The 19770-nt window shown below is 42.4% G+C and overlaps 1 protein-coding gene and 1 long non-coding RNA gene across 2 annotated transcripts in view; one reads left to right on the forward strand and one right to left on the reverse strand.

Moving 5' to 3' along the window:
• LOC146658350 (uncharacterized) overlaps positions 1-19770 on the reverse strand; it is a 237701-nt gene that overhangs the window by 16815 nt on the left and 201116 nt on the right. The window lies entirely within an intron of this gene.
• Positions 2156-19738, forward strand: LOC146658351 (ryanodine receptor 3-like). Its single transcript, XM_085424176.1, has 5 exons — positions 2156-2432; positions 2574-2688; positions 5071-5203; positions 18665-18768; positions 19566-19738. The coding sequence occupies exons 1-5, from the start codon at positions 2242-2244 to the stop codon at positions 19722-19724; spliced, it is 702 nt and encodes a 233-aa protein (XP_085280302.1). The 5' UTR covers positions 2156-2241; the 3' UTR covers positions 19725-19738.

Genomic DNA, 19770 nt, shown 5'->3' on the forward strand with positions numbered 1-19770 from the left:
TGATCTGATCTTAATGATGTTGTTTTTATTTCTGTCTGTCAGAACTGGATTGGAAACTATCAATTATTATTATTATTATTATTATTATTATTATTATTATTATTATCAACAATCAATTATTTTTCACCACTAAATTCAGTTTGATCTACTGCTGCCAACATTTGAAACGATCTTACAAATTAGAAAAGTGGAAAACTGCATCTCTGATTGTATGGAGGTGAATTACTGCCTCTGGAACTGGCAGTTTGCCAATCTGGAAAGGCACCATGAGTGCTAAAACATATATGCAGGTTTTAGAGGGACATATTCACCCATCCAGATGCCATCTTTTTCAGAGAAGTCCTTGCGTATTTAAGGAAGATGCTGCTAAACTGCAAACTATATCTATTACAACAGTATGCTCTCATAGTTGGAGAGTCCAGATACTGAACTTGCCTGCCTGTAGTCCAGATCTTTTACCAGCTGAAACTTTGGACACATCATAAAATTAAGAGAATCCCTAGAATCCCTTATCAGACCACTGGACATTATTACTAGTCTCCTCAGCTCCCAGACATTAACAGACTGTCACCTGACAGTGGTAAACATGGCCCAGTTTCAACTTTTTGGAGAGGTTTGGCTGCCATGAAATATTAAAAAAATAACCTTAGTTCTTTCTTCAAAGTGTACATTTTCACATTTTAAACTTTTACCACGTTTGCTGTGTTCTATAGTGAGTGAAATATGGGTTGAATTCTGCTTTTTCACTTGACTCAGCGTTGCAGCATTGTCGGAGTCTGTTTTGTTCATCAAATAAATTGATGAAGCAGTCTGACAAAAGGATGGACGGGCGAAATAAGCTGCTTCTCTTGCCTGACAAAGTTAGAGCTGCTAATTTTTTCAACGTGTAATTTTATTGTCGGATCTTTATATGTCAGATTATATATAATTAATGCCTAGTCAGTCCTTTTGGGATGGGGATGATTACTTTCATTAACTGACGGTAACGCTCATTCACTGTTATAAAACTTTAAAGCCAGTAATTTGTCTCTAAAACTTTTGCTTCCTTATTCTTTTGATGAAAAGCATCGAAGCGCCTATTGTTGATTTCACAGCATTGTTTAATTAGTCAGATTACTCAGAAGTTATAAAAACTTGGAATCATCCATAAGGCTTTTTGTTTTTTTTTAGTTTGCCAACAGCTAAGGAGCTTATTTCCAAGATTTAAATGCCAGCTTTAATATCAACCGCCTTGGCTTGAACTTGTGATTAAATTTGTTTGTTTGTTCCTCTCTTTATATTCCTGCATCACTCTAGCGTGCTTCAGATATGCTGTCAGCATCCTCATAGACTCATCAGGAGATGATTGTGGGGTTACATCCAATATATTGACAAAATATTAAAGCTCCCAATTAGTTCTGACTAATAGACTAATTTACATTTTCTAAGAGCTTTAATTAAGCCAATTCAGTTCATGGTTTATGCTGACTTTGGAGTACAGCGCTGTGCCAGTGCTCATGTCTCTATATTTTTGCCTGTCATTTGCAGATTGGCACGCAGACTGCGTAAGATTTCAGTGACTCCCTTGTGAGCCATGGTTTGAGATGATTCAGAGCAGATGTGAATTTGCAACACTTTCACCTTCAGGGCATCTACACCGTCTCGTGTCTCATTATGATTCTGCTTGAATCCGGCCCTTTGTTTTAAGCAGATGTTGCGCTATTTGGCTTAAATGCTCAAGGTTCAGCGATGGCTTTGGAATTGCAGTGTTTTGAGAGGTGCAGCATTTAGCTACAACTTCATATGACTTCAAGTTTTTCTCCACTGGTCCTTGTTTTATTGGTGCTTGGCATCCTTAAGAGGGAAGTTTCACGAGACTTTAAGATAAAGTTTAAAATATACAGTTTTAAAACCTATACTACAGTTTAATTAGCTTGTCTTTGTATATCTCTGGAACAAAAAGAGAAAAAATAAAGAGCGTATCATCCATCTTTCCTAATGAACAATGCTTTTGAAGTGCCCGGTCCATAGATTTTTATTTTTTCTCTAATTTGCTCATTCAAAGGTTTGAGAGACAACAAATATCAACTGAAGCTTTGACAGATACATGATTGTAGAGCAACCTTTATTTACTGCTTCTATTTCTCAATTTAAGAATACTGAACTGTCTCTTCTCCAGCCAACCTGAAGGAGCTTATCTCCCAGACCATAACCAGTTGGGCTCAGGAGTCTCACATTCAAGACTCAGAGCTGGTGAGAGTGATGTTCAGCCTGCTGAGGAGACAGTATGACGGCATCGGGGAACTGCTTCGGGCCATGAAGAAGTCGTACACCATCAGTGCCGCATCTGTGCAAGATGCTATTAACCTGCTGGCATCTCTGGGTCAAATCAGATCTCTGCTATCAGTGCGAATGGGCAAGGAAGAGGAGAAACTCATGATTGATGGGCTCGGGTAAGAAAATATATTATGATGCGCACACTGTTATAAACGATAAAAACAATTCCCGATTCTAGAAATATATCATTGTGAACAGTGTACTCTCCCGCGGTTACAGTACTGTGGGCTTTATAAATCGCTTTCTTGTGTTCTTAGCGACATCATGAACAACAAGGTTTTCTACCAGCATCCTAATCTGATGAGAGTGCTGGGCATGCATGAGACAGTCATGGAGGTCATGGTGAACGTGCTTGGGGGAGACAAGTCACAGGTGAGCTTAACATTGCTCATGTTTTTGGTTTTCCTTGACCACTGCAAACTATCGAGTCAGTCCTTTTTTAATGGATCGTATTCATTGAAACTGTTAACTTGTTAGTCATGTATGGAAATAGTAGCTCCCAATCTTAACTCTTGGAGAAGTTCTTTAAAACTCCTTATCCTGTTCATAACTTTTTAAAGAAGTTTGTACATGTTTTTGACGGATTCTTATTCGTTATGTGGCCTCTTTCACCATAATTAGGGGTACAATTCATCATGATTAATGTGTAGATTGTGTTAATAAAAAGTGGTTATAAAAGGAAAAGTGTTAATGAAAGCTGTTGTCTATACAAAAAAAGAAGTTTCCATAGTTGTTCAGAGCCCCGCCCACTTTCCTCACATTCCTTATTTTGGTCAATAATTAGCCTTCAAGCCAAAAATCAGTTATTGTCACGGTTTGCCGGGGCAAGCCGTGTGGAATTATTTAGGACCAGGACGCGGCAGCTCTGGTGCAGGTGAGTATTTATTAACGAAGGAAATACAAACAACAAAGGCACTGGGAACATGAAACTGGAACCTAAACTGGGTAAAACTAACAAAACAAACCAGAAACGAAGATGCAGGGAGGTCCGGGGAAATACGCATGGAGAGATGCAGGGAGACCGAGGGAAAACAACACAGACGAACCAGCAACTACTAGGACAGAAGACACAACTAAAATACACTCAGAGAACACAGGCAGATTACACACAGGTGGGGAACACAGCTGGGAGTGATTAACATGACGAGACTAGGGAGGCAAACTGAAAACACTCACATAAGACGCAGACCTTCACAATAAAACAGGAACTTACACATGAAAGGACACAAACTAAGAAACGCGGACTAAATACAGGAACACACGGGCAGAACAGAGTAAACACTAAACAGAGGAAGAACAGAACCAAAATCGCAAGAAGAGAAAACACAAAACGCTGGGTCAAAAGGACCCAGGATCATGACAGTTATGAATTAAATGTAGCAAAAGGAGGAGCAAATCATCAATTTTAAAGAACCCAAACAAGTGTGTTTTTGTTTTGGGTATTTTTGCTTGCAAAATGACTCATACAGTAAATCTGTTAGCAAAACATTTGCAGGTTAATTTTCTGTTACAAAGCTTAGTTTTAGGGGAAGAGTTTGAGTTTGTGACTGACAGAACTTTTAATGTTTAATAAGTTGTATACCGATCTCAGGAAAACAAAAGAGGCTGAAGTGAGCCAAGAGAAACAGCTTAATACCCAGAAAAACCGCAGCGTAATAGAGAGGACAGAGGAGTAAAGGTATCAGAGGGGTGACAGGAGGCCACTCAGACCTGTCCTTTTTGGGTGGTGCTGACAGAAGCTGGAAGAGCTGGTTGCGATTTAATGCTGCAGCCAGTGCCAAGCTTGAAGTGAACCTCAGACAGACGGACCTCAGGGAGACATTCAGACCTTCGTGTCTGTCTCTGGCACTGTGATCGCACAGGCTCATAGCATAAATTCCTGACTGGTTTCATGCCACTTGATACGTGTACCTCGCTCGCTGTGGCCATATACAGTGACAGTCGTGAATATAGATCAGGTTTTTAATATTTGCTGTTTGATTACCGCTGATGTTGTTTCAGTCGTGGCATGGTGCTGTATATTATGAGATTGTGCGAGTCGTAGGTTTTATCACGCAATCAAGACAGATGGTTTATAGAATATTATGAAGGAATAAATCTCTGAACTCGGACACTGACAGAAAGTTTGCTCCCGGTCACGCACAGCAGGACCGCATATGGGGAATCAACAAAGAAACTTGTTAAGCTGTATATTCTCAAAGTAAAATTGTTTGTGCTTTCAAAGTTTCTGTCAAATCTGCCTTTAGAGGTGGAAGCTTTGGCATGATTGAAAGTTCAATATTTGTCAGTTGTCTGATAAGTGTGATTTTCTGTGCTGTGCATTTTTGCAGATTGTAATCTGCCTAAAGTAAAATGGGGGTTTCTCTCCTCCTCTGCTGTCAATTACTTTTTCTGCATTTCTGCTACAGAGCAAATGACTCTAGTGATTTATGCTCAGCCTGAGGCTTGGACTGAGCCCATGTGAGGACTTAGAAAAATGAGGATGGCACAGATCTAAAAGCATTAGATGCAAAAGGGCTTGAAGGTCAAACAATTTTTCAGTTTCTGTATTCAAAACAGGAAATACATTTTATTTATTGATTCCATGATACTCTTTATGATAGTTTAGATACCTTTATCAGACCCAAGCATCTAGTACTCTGCATCCTGTAGTGACATTAAAAAGAATTCTAATATTTCTGAGCTCCTACTGCAGCTTATTTGGGGCTATTTGGCTGCAGATTGATCCATACAGTCTACTTTTTTCTTCCACAGGAGATCGCCTTCCCCAAGATGGTAGCTAGCTGTTGTCGCTTCTTGTGCTATTTCTGCCGTATTAGCCGGCAAAACCAGAAAGCCATGTTTGACCACCTGAGCTACCTGCTGGAGAACAGCAGCGTCGGATTGGGTAAGTATATTTTGCCTTTTCATTATTTATTTTGAAAAAAACAACAACAACTTAATTTATGCACAGCTGTCTTAAGACATTGACTGGGCCATTGCAACACATTGATTTTTCATTTTTAGCCATTATGTTGTAGAATTGTTGCTGCATTTTGGACCATTGCTCTGCTGCATGACCCAACATCAGCTGAGCTGTAGCTGTTGGACAGATGGCTTCCTATTTGACTCTAACATGCTTTGGTAAACAAAGGAGTTCATGGTTGCCTCAATGACTACAACATGCCCAAATCCTGTTTCTCATGGGCTTTTAGCATTTTTTTTCTAAGCATTGCACAGTCTGACCTTGGGATTAGTTTGCAGGGATGTCCACTCCTGACAAAAGTTTTGTATGCTTCTGAATAATCTTCTTCACTGTAGAATGATGAACTTCAAACTAGAAATGGTCTTAGAACCCTTCCCAGATTGACGGGCAACAACAGTTGTCCCTTTAGGCCAATTCTATTGTCTTTGCTCCTCCTGGCATTGCATTAACACACTCCTGAATGTTTCAGACCAGCAAAGCCTCTGCATTTATGGAGGTGCTCACACTTGCTGACGATTAGGTGCATTCGATGAGCAACACGTGGCTCCAACTTCTTAATTCTATGAAATCTGTAAAGGTGTACTTATGTTATTCATACACTTCTTTGACATTGTGACTCAATTTTTGTTAAATATATACTGCTATGTTGTCACGTATGGTACAGGTTAGGAAGTATTTACCTAATTTTAGAACCTGATGAGGATTAGATGGTTTTATTTATTATGTCCTGATACATGAAAAATCTGAAATTGAATAGACTTTTTTTTTTTAATATGAAGGAAAGGAACAAGCTGGGGCAAAAACAGACAGTGGAGAACACACTGGTTATGAGGATGCCTTGGCATTTGAATATGTTCCTGAGTATTCTCCATACTGCCTCAATTAAACTTTTTTGCTGCTACATAATGTGTGCAGAAACCAATAGTTGCTACGGGCCACTGCAGACTTATTGCTGATATTGTGGGAAGCAGCTGGTGAAGAAGAGTAACAGGCTCAATTTCAAAATGCCTGTATATCAAGTTGAAAGTGTAAGGGCCACAGAGGCAGGCAGCTGATAGAGAGAAGAATGGCGAGCAGTAAATGAGGGTTATTTAGGCGTCCAGAGCAGGACATGAGTCACAGAGCTCTGCGTGCCTGTGTAACACGTAAACTAAAGCACCTGGCTCTGGAAGAGGACAGTTGAATGAAAACACACTAGTTGTTGCCCTTTTTATATGACACTTTTAGAATTTGCCTCTTACAAGCCACGTTTTCCTATAAATTAATAATATGTAACATAGCCTGCATTGTGCTGCAATATTAAGTGGTTTTGTAGTATCTGCTCAACTGCATTGACGCTTTAAAAATGGAGTAATATTGCAAAAAGGGCAGGTGTTGACAAACTGATTAATGGGACCTGGTATTCTGAGCTTCAAAGATGCAGACTGGAGAATATCAAGATTGATGTGCTGTGTCGGTACACTGCCCCTTGTTACGTCTCCCCGAGGGCAGGAGGGGATAACACAACAACTCCGGAAACTCAGTACAGGTGTTATGAAAAGAAGGTTTAATGGCAGCGCTCTCACAAAATAAACAACCCAGACTCAAACAACAAATGTGGGGGGGAAAGGGACAGTTAGGTTGTGCCAAAAAAAAAAACACCAAAAAGACAAAACCAAAACTTAGCTGAGCTGAGCTATTATCCTAGAAAAGCAACAAACAGGAGAGAAAAACCCTAAACCTCAACTTAAAACAAGCTCAAAATTACATGGGTGGCACCAACCTACTTACCTAGTGTTTCTAACACAAAGACTCTACGTGAGTAAGTGTATGGGGTCCCCAAACTTACCTAGTCCACTTTACTCCCACCACAATCATCAAACAAAAGAAAGACAGCAGGAAAACGTCACACATGTGTCAAACAATTCAAGGAGGGAAGAGAGCCGCGCCCAGCCACAGGTGAGTCTCCTTATCAAGGGTTTCACTCCTGGGTTGTCCAATCAGGGCCTCCCTCCTCTAATTAGTTGGACGTCACACAGATTGACATCAGCCTGCAGTCTGCGACCTAAGGGAATGGCAAACAAAAGGGGAGGGAAAGAAAACATGCAGCCTGCAGACACGTAACACCCCCACCCTTACAAGACCAAACAAACAGTTTGGTTCCTTCAAACACAAACAAAACCCTACACAGACTACAGGGCACGGGATAGTGCATCAGCCAGGACATTTTCTGTCCCTTTTTTATGGCAGATTTGAAGGTTGTACTCTTGAATGATTAAAGACCACCTCATAAGTCGACGATTGTTATTGTACATCCTTGAAAGGAAAACAAGCGGCTTGTGGTCTGTAAAGACTTTTATGGGCTCCCTGCTTAATCCGAGATAAACCTCAAAATGCTGCAGAGCCAGCAGAACGGCAAGAGTTTCTTGTTCGATGGTGGAATACTTTCTCTGGGGAAGAGTGAACTTCTTTGAGAAGTAACACACAGGGTGGTCGAGTCCATCCTGATCTTCCTGTAGAAGGACAGCACCTACCCCGACGGCACTAGCATCGACCTCCAACTTGAATGGTCGGCCGAAGTCTGGGGCGGAGAGAACAGGTGTACATGAAAGCAATCCTTTAAGGTTCTCAAAGGCATGTTGGCATTCATCAGACCAGGTAAATGGAACTGATGGACTGGTCAAGGCAGTCAATGGGGCAGCTACTGTTGAGAAGTTCTTACAGAACCGGCGATAATATCCAGCCATCCCAAGAAAACGACGTAGCTCCCTTCTTGTAGATGGAACTGGAAAGGTTGAAATGGCATGGATCTTTGCATCCACTGGGCATACCTTTCCTCCGCCAACTTGTTGGCCTAGATAGAGGATGGTACCTTTACCAAACTCACACTTGGCCAGGTTCAAAGTCAGCGAGGCAGCTGAGAGGCATTCAAACACAGCTGACAAAGTAGCAAGATGTTCTGCCCATTCACTGGAATACACGACTATGTCGTCTAGGTACACCCGGCAGTTTGGAACATCACCCAGTACTTTGTTCACTAGCCTCTGAAACGTAGCTGGCGCATTACATAACCCAAATGGCATGACTGTGTACTGGAGGAAACTGTCTGGAGTTACAAAAGCAGATATCTCTGACGCCCTTTTGGTTAAAGGAATCTGCCAGTAACCCTTCACCATATCCAGTTTGGTAATGAATGTGGCAGGTCCAATGTCATCAATGCAATCATCGATGAGGGGCAAGGGGTATGCGTCAGGAACTGTCACCGCATTCACTATGCGGAAGTCCGTACAGAACCGTGGACTCCCATCAGCTTTAATGTCCAACAAACAAGGGGAACTCCAGGGGCTGCAACTGGGTATGGCAAGTCCATTCCTAATCAGATACTCAACTTCCTTTTTCATGGCCTCCCTTTTGATGGGATTGACCCTATATTCAATTCAATTCAATTTTATTTATATAGCGCCAAATCACAACATAAGTCGCCTCAAGGCGCTTCATAGATACAGAGAAAAAAAACCCAACAATCATATGACCCCCTATGAGCAAGCACTTTGGCAACAGTGGGAAGGAAAAACTCCCTTTTAACAGGAAGAATCCTCCGGCAGAACCAGGCTCAGGGAGGGGCGGCCATCTGCTGCGACCGGTTGGGGTGAGAGAAGGAAGACAGGATAAAAGACATGCTGTGGAAGAGAGACAGAGGTTAATAACAGATATGATTTAATGCAGAGAGGTCTGTTAATACATAGTGAGTGAGAAAGGTGACTGGAAAGGAAAAACTCAATGCATCATGGGAATCCCCCGGCAGCCTATGTCTATTGCAGCATAACTAAGGGAGGATTCAGGGTCACCTGGTCCAGCCCTAACTATATGCTTTAGCAAAAAGGAAAGTTTTAAGCCTAATCTTGAAAGTAGAGATAGTGTCTGTCTCCTGAATCCAAACTGGAAGCTGGTTCCACAGAAGAGGGGCCTGAAAACTGAAGGCTCTCCCTCCCATTCTACTTTTAAATACTATAGGAACAACAAGTAGGCCTGCAGAGCAAGAGCGAAGTGCTCTAATAGGGTGATATGGTACTACAAGGTCATTGAGATAAGATGGGGCCTGATTATTTAAGACCTTGTATGTGAGGAGCAGGATTTTGAATTCCATTCTGGATTTAACAGGAAGCCAATGAAGGGAAGCCAAAACAGGAGAAATATGCTCTCTCTTTCTAGTCCCTGTCAGTACTCTTGCTGCAGCGTTTTGGATTAGCTGAAGGCTTTTCAGTGAGTTTTTTGGACATCCTGATAATAATGAATTACAGTAGTCCAGCCTGGAAGTAATAAATGCATGAACTAGTTTTTCAGCGTCACTCTGAGACAGGATATTTCTAATTTTAGAGATGTTGCGCAAATGGAAGAATGCAGTCTTACATATTTGTTTAATATGTGCATTGAAGGACATGTCCTGGTCAAAAATGACTCCAAGGTTCCTCACAGCGTTACTGGAGGCCAAGGTAATGCCATCCAGAGTAAGAATCTGCTTAGATACCATATTTCTAGGCTTTTCAGGGCCGAGTACAATAACCTCAGTTTGATCTGAATTAAGAAGCAGAAAGTTAGCGGCCATCCAGGTCTTTATGTCTTTAAGACATTCCTGCAGTTTAACTCATTGGTGTGTGTTATCTGGCTTCATGGACAGATAGAGCTGGGTGTCATCTGCATAGCAGTGAAAATGTATGCTATGTCTTCTAATGATACTGCCTAAGGGAAGCATGTATAATGTAAACAGAATTGGTCCTAGCACTGAACCCTGTGGAACTCCATAATTAACCTCAGTGTGTGAAGAGGACTCTCCATTTACATGAACAAACTGGAGTCTATTAGATAGATATGATACAAACCACTGCAGCACAGTACCTGTAATACCTACAGCATGTTCTAATCGCTCTAATAGGATATTATGGTCGACAGTATCGAATGCTGCACTGAGGTCTAGCAGGACAAGCACAGAGATGAGTCCACTGTCAGAGGCCATAAGAAGATCATTTGTAACCTTCACTAAAGCTGTTTCTGTGCTGTGATGAGCTCTGAAACCTGACTGAAACTCTTCAAATAAACCATTCCTCTGCAGATGATCTGTTAGCTGTTTGACAACTACTCTTTCAAGGATTTTTGATATGAAAGGAAGGTTGGAGATTGGCCTATAATTAGCTAAGACTGCTGGGTCTAGAGATGGCTTTTTGAGTAAAGGTTTAACTACAGCTAGCTTGAAGGCCTGTGGTACATAGCCGATCATTAGAGATAGGTTGATCATATTTAAGATCGAAGAATTAATTAATGGCAGGACTTCTTTGAGCAGTTTTGTAGGAATGGGGTCTAAAAGACACGTTGATGGCTTGGAGGAAGTAATTATTGAAGTTAACTCAGAAAGATCAATTGGAGAAAAAGAGTCTAACTTAACATCAATGGTACTAAGAGTAGCTGTAGATAATATTACATCTGTGGGATGATTACTGGTAATTTTTTCTCTAATGATAAAAATTTTATTTGTGAAGAAGTTCATGAAGTCATTACTAGTTAACGTTAAAGGGATTGTTGGCTCAAAAGAGCTCTGACTTTTTATCAGCCTGGCTACAGTGCTGAAGAGAAACCTGGGGTTGTTCTTATTTACTTCAATCAGTGATGAATAGTAAGATGTTCTGGCTTTGCGGAGGGCTTTCTTATAAAGCAGCAAACTATTTCTCCAGGCTAAATGATGATCCTCTAAATTTGTGACACGCCATTTCCTCTCCAGATTACGAGTCATCTGCTTTAGGGTACGTGTTTGAGAATTATACCACGGAGTCAGGTACTTCTGATTAGAGACCTTAGTTTTCACAGGAGCTACAGTATCCAGAGTCGTACGTAGTGAGGAGGTGAAATTATTAACAAGATAATCGACCTCTGTTGGAGTAGCGTTCAGATAGCTGCTCTGCTCTATGTTGGTACAGGGCATTGAAGATGATAACAGTGGGTGGATTATATTCTTAAACTTAGTTACAGCGCTTTCAGAAAGACATCTACTTTGATAAAGTCTACTCTCCACTGCTGTGTAATCAATTATTGTAAATGTAAATGTTATCAGGAAATGATCAGACAGGAGAGGGTTTTCAGGAAACACTGTTAAATGTTCAGTTTCGATGCCATATGTTAAAACAAGATCTAGAGTGTGATTAAAGTGGTGGGTGGGTTCTTTTACATTTTGAGAGAAACCAATTGAGTCTAATAACAGATTAAATGCCATGTTGAGGCTGTCATTTTTAGCATCTACATGGATGTTAAAATCACCCACAATAATTATTTTATCTGAGCTGAGAACTAAATCAGATAAAAAGTCTGAGAAGTCAGACAGAAACTCTGTGTAAGGCCCAGGTGGACGATAGATGATAACAAGTAAGACTGGTTTCTGAGTTTTACAGCTGGGGTGGACGAGGCTAAGCATCAGGCTTTCAAATGAATTAAAAGTCTGTCTTGGTCTTTCATTAATTAATAGGCTGGTGTGAAAAATTGCTGCCACACCACCCCCCCGGCCTGTGCTTCGAGATTTCTGGTAGTTAGAATGACTCGGGGGTGTTGATTCATTTAAACTAACATAATCATCCTGCTGCAACCAGGTTTCTGTAAGGCAGAGTAAATCAATTTGTTGATCAATTATTAAGTCGTGTACTAACAGAGACTTGGAGGAGAGAGACCTAATATTTAATAATCCACATTTCACTGTTTTACTCTTTGGTTCAGATGTGGATACTGTATTGTTCTTTCTTTGTAATTGTTTATGTTTAAGTTGTTTGTTGATGGTTTTTAGTTTGGTTTTTGTCTGTTTGGGAGCTGACACAGTCTCTATGGAGATGGGTTTTTGGGGGGGTAGCAGGAGGAGAGAAGCTGCAGAGAGGCGTGTAAGACTGCAACTCTGCTTCCTGGTCCCAACTCTGGATAGTCATATTTTGGGGGGTTTAATAAATTTGTCCATATTTCTAGAAATGAGAGCTGCTCCATCCAAAGTGGGATGGATGCCGTCTCTCCTGACAAGACCAGGTTTCCTCCAGAAGGTTTGCCAATTATCTATGAAGCCCACATCGTTTCTGGGACACCACTCAGACAGCCAGCAATTTAAGGAGAACATGCGGCTAAACATGTCACTCCTGGGGCCTGTTCTTCGTACCTCGCTAAGTAAGTTAGCTGGATTAGATTGTTGACGATTTCGCGTGATCTTGGATCGTTCGGTTCCCCGAAGCTCATCCGGGACTTGCTGTCATAGCAACAGAGCCGTAAGCGTAAACCTGCTCGGGAGCAGGTTTACTTTATGTAAACAGGATTAGATCGCGGCCACGCAGGTATGTCCGCTTCATTTATACGAAAGCAACAGCGATAAATAAATAACATCAATGTAACTAAAGATAATGCAGCACTTGATCCTTTTATTGATGTCACACAGATACATACAGGTCATTTCCTAAAAAAGGGAAATGTACTATTAACATTCTATTACATGTATGTGATTATTACAGATGTAATTCATATTTCAGAGTAGTAATTGTAAATTACTTCGTGTAATCAAGATGAGAGACCACGGCTATAAAAGCCAAGGTGGATTTGGGAAGCCTGTCGCAGCCATGTCCTGTCCGTTTACGCGAGCAACCCATTGCGGAAGGTGCAAGATTGATAAGGAGAGTCCTCAGAATTCAGCATATATTGCGGGACAGACAGGATCCTTTAGCTCAGTGCGACAGTGTGCTCATTGAGAGATATCGATTTTCCCGTGAGGATATTATTTACTTAACCAACTTGTTGACGAGGGGGTGCAGGACCACCACCTGTCTTTTTTTGCTCTGCCCTTTTCTTGGTTGCTGTTATAAACAAACAGATTATTTCAGGGTCTCTTTCCAAGAGACTAAAAGCAATATAAGTGATAAATATTACCATTCTATAGAATATTCTTATATTTCACTTTTACTTGTTCCCATGTTCTAGTGGGTCCTGTTGTGGCTCTAATGTGAAAGAGGATATAATATAACAATATAATATAATGTAATATAATATTGGATAATATAGTGTAATATAATAAATCTACCCTACCGCCTACTGGTGTTGGCCAGAGGGGCCGATGGCGCGATATGGCAGCCTCGCTTCTGTCAGTCTGCCCCAGGGCAGCTGTGGCTACAACCGTAGCTGCCTCCACCAGTGTGTGAATGTGAGAGTGAATGAATAGTGGCATTGTAAAGCGCTTTGGGTGCCTTGAAAAGCGCTATATAAATCCAATATATTATTATTATTATTATTAAATTACTTACGAGTTTAATTTGTCAGCAACTTTCTGCCAGCCCTCTCTCCTTGCTTTTGCAGCCTTTGCAGTGTTCCCTTGCGTTCTGATTAAACTCTGAAACTCCTGAAATCCCTCACTCAGGAGTTCTTGCTCTGCTGCCGAAAAATACCGAGCCGAGCGCACTCCTTCGACATTTTCGCCGACCAATCAGAGGGTTGCCGATCAATGTTTCTACTATCGATGCGTAGCCCCTTTTACGACACCCAGTGATGTCACATTACTGCGTCCAGCTGTACTAATCGTCAACGGAAGGTGTGTTCGGAGAACCGGATTAGCGAGCTCACGGTTAGCGCGATGGTTTGATCTTGGATGTGTCATTTGATCTTGGATGTAGTGAGCGACGTACGAAGAACGGGCCCCAGGTCTGATTGGGGAGGGGACCAGAGAAAACTACAGAGTCCGACATTGTTTTGGCAAAGTTGCACACCGATTCAATATTGATTTTAGTGACCTCCGATTGGCGTAACCGGGTGTCATTACTGCCGACGTGAATTATGATCTTACTGAATTTACGTTTACCCTTAGCCAGCAGTTTTAAATTTCCTTCAATGTCGCCTGCTCTGGCCCCTGGAAAACAATTGACTATGGTTGCCGGTGTCTCTAGCTTCACATGTCTGAGAACAGAATCACCAATTACCAGAGTTTGACCCCCGGCGGGTGTGTCGCCGAGTGGGGAAAAACGGTTAGACACATGAACGGGTTGGTGGTGTACCTGGGGCTTCTGTTTAGGACTATGCTTCCTCCTCACCGTGACCCAGCCGCCCTCTTTCCCCAGCTGCTTGGGGTCTGCCGGGGAACAGCTAGCGGGGCCTACGCTATCTTCGGCTGCACCAGCTACAGGGGCCTGGCTAGCTATGGGTGAATGAAGGGTGCGAAGCCGAGTCTCCAATTCAGTAATCCTGGCCTCCAGCGCTGCAAATATGCTACATTTGTTACAGATATCATTACTGCTAAAGGAGGCCGAGGAGTAACTAAACATCTGACACAATGAGCAAGAAAGTGCAGGAGGGACAGGTGAAGTAGCCATGGTGCTAACGAGTCGGCTACGAGCTAAGCTAAGCTAGCGAAACAGTACAGAGACAGTGAGTGAATACTTTGGCTAGAAATTAGGTAGTGAGTACACAGAAAGTGTGCTTCGGATGAAGCACGTGAAGATTATACTATGAAAGAAGAATGTATTTAAAAGTTGTTAATTAAATTGTTAAGCAAATAAGCTACTCAGAAACACCACTGTGTTTGAGCAGGAACAGGAAGTGATACTCTACCGCAGAGCGAGTATATATGCATGCTGTTTAACGGGTGCAGGATTTGTAAGAATAATGTCATGGGATATCAAACTCGTCTGGGTAGGAACATCCCCAAACATACACCGGAACGACACAATCAGGTTCTGGATGTCTTTAGCCTGGTCAAATGACAGGTGAGACAAATAATGGTGCAAATCTGATAGAATCTCACCATTACTTAGTCTCGTACCTTGTGACGCATCTTTGCGCCGGACCGCATCCTCCTCACTGCTTTCATTGGCCATCTCTGAAGTTACGCATGCTACAGGAGAGCTAGATGTAGCTTTGGGTGGCGTGAGGGGATCATCTTCGCTCTCTCTCGTAAGATAATGTTTTATCATGTTAACATGGCAGACTCTGGTCTTGCGACGACGATCAGGTGTTTGAACAACATAATTGGTCTCACTAAGTTTCTTTTCCACAACATATGGTCCCGAAAACTTTGTTCTTAGAGAAGAGCCCAGGATGGGGAGCAAAACTAGAACCTGATCACCAGGTTTAAACTGACGAGCAACTGCTCCCCGGTCGTAATGTTTTTTCATCCTTATCTGCCTAGCAGTTAAGGTGTCCCTGGCCATAGCGCAAGCCGATTTAAGGCGCTCTCTAATTTTAGCCACATACTCAGGGATGCTCTTCAATGTTTTAGTTGGAACAACTAGCTGTTCTTTAAGGATGTGCAATGGTCCTTTAACTTCATGTCCAAATACAAGCTGTGCAGGACTAAAGCCTAGGGATTCCTGCACTGCTTCACGAGCAGCAAACAATAAGAATGGGATACCCTCATCCCACTTCTTTCCAGTCTCCAGACAGTATTTGCGGAGCATGGATTTTAATGTCTGGTGAAATCTTTCAAGTGCTCCCTGACTTTCAGGATGGTAGGGACTTGATGTAATGTGTTCCACTCCTATCGCCTTCAAGGCCTGAGCAAAGGTCCTAGACTTAAAATTGGTTCCCTGATCAGTCTGGACTACCTTTGGAAGACCAAACACAGAGAAGAACCCGACCAGCGCTTTACTGATAACAGGAGCGGTGATTCTTCGCAAGGGCACTGCTTCAGGAAACCTAGTAGAAGCACACATCATTGTTAGAATGTATTGGTGCCCTGACTTTGATTTTGGTAAAGGTCCTACACAGCCAACAATAACCCTGCTAAATGGTTCACCCATCACTGGAATTGGTGACAGGGGTGCAGGTGGGATAACTTGATTTGGCTTGCCCACAACTTGGCAAACATGGCAGGTACGACAGTAATGTACAACATCAGACTTGAGTCCTGGCCAAAAAAATGTTTGAGGACCTTATGATACGTTATATTTACGCCAAGGTGTCCAGAAAGTGGGTGATCATGTGCTAACGCTAGGACTTGCAGGCGGAAAACCCTTGACACAACAACTTGATAAACTGTATGCCAGTCATCCAAGTTTTCACCAGCCCAGCGACGCAGAAGGAGACCCCCATCAACAATGTATGCTACCTTCTTTACCTTAGCTTCCTCCCGGGTAAGTACAGCAGTACGGCATTTCAGAAGAGAGTCGTCTTCATGCTGTGCAACAATAAATTCCTCTCTAGAAGCAGGCAGTTTTATGTCTGTGTCAGTAAGAGAACACATCCTTCTAGACTCCTCTTTTAGCGTAGCTTCTGGTCTAACACTATCAGGTTCTTCTGTCACAACGAGGAAAGAGTCAGACAAATCAAGGTCATTCTTCCTGGACTGAGATCTAGTCACCACACAAGCAGGAAAAATGTTAGTGTTTTCTTGCTGGCTAACTTCTTCACGTACCTCACGAGAGAGAAATTGTTGCTTAGCTCTGGCTTCAGGCTGACCACGATCAGGCTTCGGAGAGCGTGTGATCAACACTTTATCTGAACGAGGGGTTAATGCAAACACATTTCTGTGAGTCAAAGTGAACTCATCAGCCAGAACGGCAGCTTTTGACAGTGAGGCAACCTTTTGCTCATTTAAAAACATTACAAGCTTCTCTGGTAATAGATTTTTAAAATCTTCCAACAGGACTAACTGACGAAGCGCTTCAAACTCTTTCTTCACTTCACTTGCTGTGCACCACTTGTCAAAAAGAACTGCTTTCTCATGCGCGAACTCTACATATGTGTGACCATCTGACTTCTTGTGATTCCTGAACTTTTGCCGGTAGGCCTCAGGCACAAGCTCATAAGCACGAAGGATGGACTCCTTCAGTACATCATATTTCATGCCGTTTTCGATAGAGAGAGTTGACACAACCTCCTGTGCTTTGCCCATTAGCTTGCATTGCAGCAGCACAGCCCACATTTCTTTTGGCCATTCTAATGCTGTTGCAATCCTTTCAAAAGCATTAAAGTAGGAATCGACTTCAGTCTCTCTAAATGTTGGCACCAAAGCAATATTTTTGCGCACATCAAACCTATAGGTGCTGCCAGATGAAGGCAAGGGTTCTGAAGTAACTGGTGAGCTGGGAGAAGACAGGCTTTGTGTAATTCTCATAGCTTCCACCTCTAGCTGTTTCAACTTTACCTCCTTCTCAGCTTCAATTTCCAGCTGACGTATCCGAAGTTTGAGGTCAAGCTTGGCCTTACGTGTTTGCTCCCTTTCCTGCGCCTCCAGCCGAAGGCGAGCTAGACGCACCTTAAGTCTAGCATGTCCATTTGACCCACTAAAGTCTGGGGACAGAGGATCAAAGCGAGGTAGAGTGGGAGGAACCGTAGGCTCCACCTGGACTTTGGGGGGAGTAGCTATAGCACCATCCTCCGCCTTCAGGGGGGCAACACCTTGCTCAACAGAGAGAACGTTACTATCACACACATCAGAACCAGTCAAGATCTTCAACTCAACCAGACGTTGTAAGATAATACCCTTAATTTCCTTCTTCGCGCTATATTTCTTTACTGGAATATCAAAGTGTGCCGCAATACTCAATAAGTCGTCTTTGCGACATAACTCAAGCTTCTCATGTCTCGGAGCACGAATAAAATCTTCTAAGTCGAAATCCATACTTAATTACAAGGCAGTAACACTGTACCAAGCACCAGCATTGTTCATAGCTCTGGGAAATAGATCCCGGACGAGCCCCCACTTGTGTTACATCTCCCCGAGGGCAGGAGGGGATAACACAACAACTCCGGAAACTCAGTACAGGTGTTATGAAAAGAAGGTTTAATGGCAGCGCTCTCACAAAATAAACAACCCAGACTCAAACAACAAATGTGGGGGAAAAAGGGACAGTTAGGTTGTGCCAAAAAAAACACCAAAAAGACAAAACCAAAACTTAGCTGAGCTGAGCTATTATCCTAGAAAAGCAACAAACAGGAGAGAAAAACCCTAAACCTCAACTTAAAACAAGCTCAAAATTACATGGGTGGCACCAACCTACTTACCTAGTGTTTCTAACACAAAGGCTCTACGTGAGTAAGTGTATGGGGTCCCCAAACTTACCTAGTCCACTTTACTCCCACCACAATCATCAAACAAAAGAAAGACAGCAGGAAAACGTCACACATGTGTCAAACAATTCAAGGAGGGAAGAGAGCCACGCCCAGCCACAGGTGAGTCTCCTTATCAAGGGTTTCACTCCTGGGTTGTCCAATCAGGGCCTCCCTCCTCTAATTAGTTGGACGTCACACAGATTGACATCAGCCTGCAGTCTGCGACCTAAGGGAATGGCAAACAAAAGGGGAGGGAAAGAAAACATGCAGCCTGCAGACACGTAACACCCCTGTTGTTTAATGCAGAACTAATGCAAAGTTTGCTCTGTTGCTGACAGCCTGTTTCTGTGTGTTTAGCCTCTGAAGCTATGCGGGGCTCCACTCCGCTGGATGTCGCAGCGTCTTCAGAGATTGACAACAACGGTCTGGCACTGGCCCTGGAGGAGCCTGATCTGGAGAAGGTTTGGTGACGAATGAAATCGCAGCCTTACTCAAAGAAATACTCAACAGCACAGCTAAAAATCACACAGCACTTTATGTTTGCAGGCTCATTAGATTGTAGCCAGTTTCTATTCTGACCATAACTTGTTGTTGTTTTAGCAGATGTAGTGTTTAAAATTAGTTTGGAAAGTTGTGAATGAAACTGAACTGTACAACTAGCTAAATGTACAACCAGTATACTGATCACATGTTCATATTATCATCAAATACCAAAACAGATTGTACTATAAAACATATGCAGGATCCATTTAGTTATTTATAAAGTCAAACATTAAGAATTAGGGAATTATGTGGATACAGGATCTTATTCACTGTCTAAACCTTGCATTGCATTCTGCTGCTAGGTTTATTCTTCATCTCGAAAGTTTTTGCCAACACATTTCAGGCCACCATGTTGGTTTTGGTTTAAAATCTGGCTTTTGCCAACCCACAAGACATGTTCTTCCAATTATGTGCAGCTCAGTGTTCATAAAGTTCGAGGAGGCCACAGAAGAGGAAGAATACGTGCTAATCATCTGTCAATGCTAGAACGCAGCGCTACTCAGATGACACATACAATTATAGAGGAAGCAAGTCAGATAAGAATAGAAAGCTCAGGCCACCAAAGTTTTCTATGAAAAGTGCTGAATGATTTTGTGACAGCTGGAAAAGCTTAGCTCAGCAGAGGCTTTCAAGCTGTCACTGTTGCTGACACTGAGTCAGAAAGACAGTGTGCCATTATAATACTCAGGAGTGAAGCAGAATTGCTTGACCGTAGGTGGTGACATACCTAGCAGGCTGTGGTCTTCAGAGCTGCGCCATGCTGGTGGCTAAGGGATACCCAGACCTCGGCTGGAACCCCATAGAGGGAGAGCGCTACCTCTCATTCCTGAGGTTCGCCGTTTTCTGCAACGGTATGTTTTATACTGAGCACTAAGATGACTTTTCATCCCTGGCAATTCTGTTCCTCTGCTCGTTTTGGT

Source organism: Rhamphochromis longiceps, linkage group LG11 (assembly GCF_057381845.1).
Source record: "Rhamphochromis longiceps isolate RC_006_pf linkage group LG11, R_longiceps_female_GT1.1, whole genome shotgun sequence".
NCBI lineage: Eukaryota > Metazoa > Chordata > Actinopteri > Cichliformes > Cichlidae > Rhamphochromis > Rhamphochromis longiceps.

Coding starts and splice junctions, on each gene's coding strand:
- LOC146658351 (XM_085424176.1), top strand. CDS start 2,242: ATGTTCAGCCTGCTGAGGAGACAGTATGACGGCATCGGGGAACTGCTT. Junction 5,204..18,664: donor GAACAGCAGCGTCGGATTGG/GTAAGTATATTT, acceptor CTGTGTGTTTAG/CCTCTGAAGCTATGCGGGGC. Junction 18,769..19,565: donor AGGAGCCTGATCTGGAGAAG/GTTTGGTGACGA, acceptor GCTTGACCGTAG/GTGGTGACATACCTAGCAGG.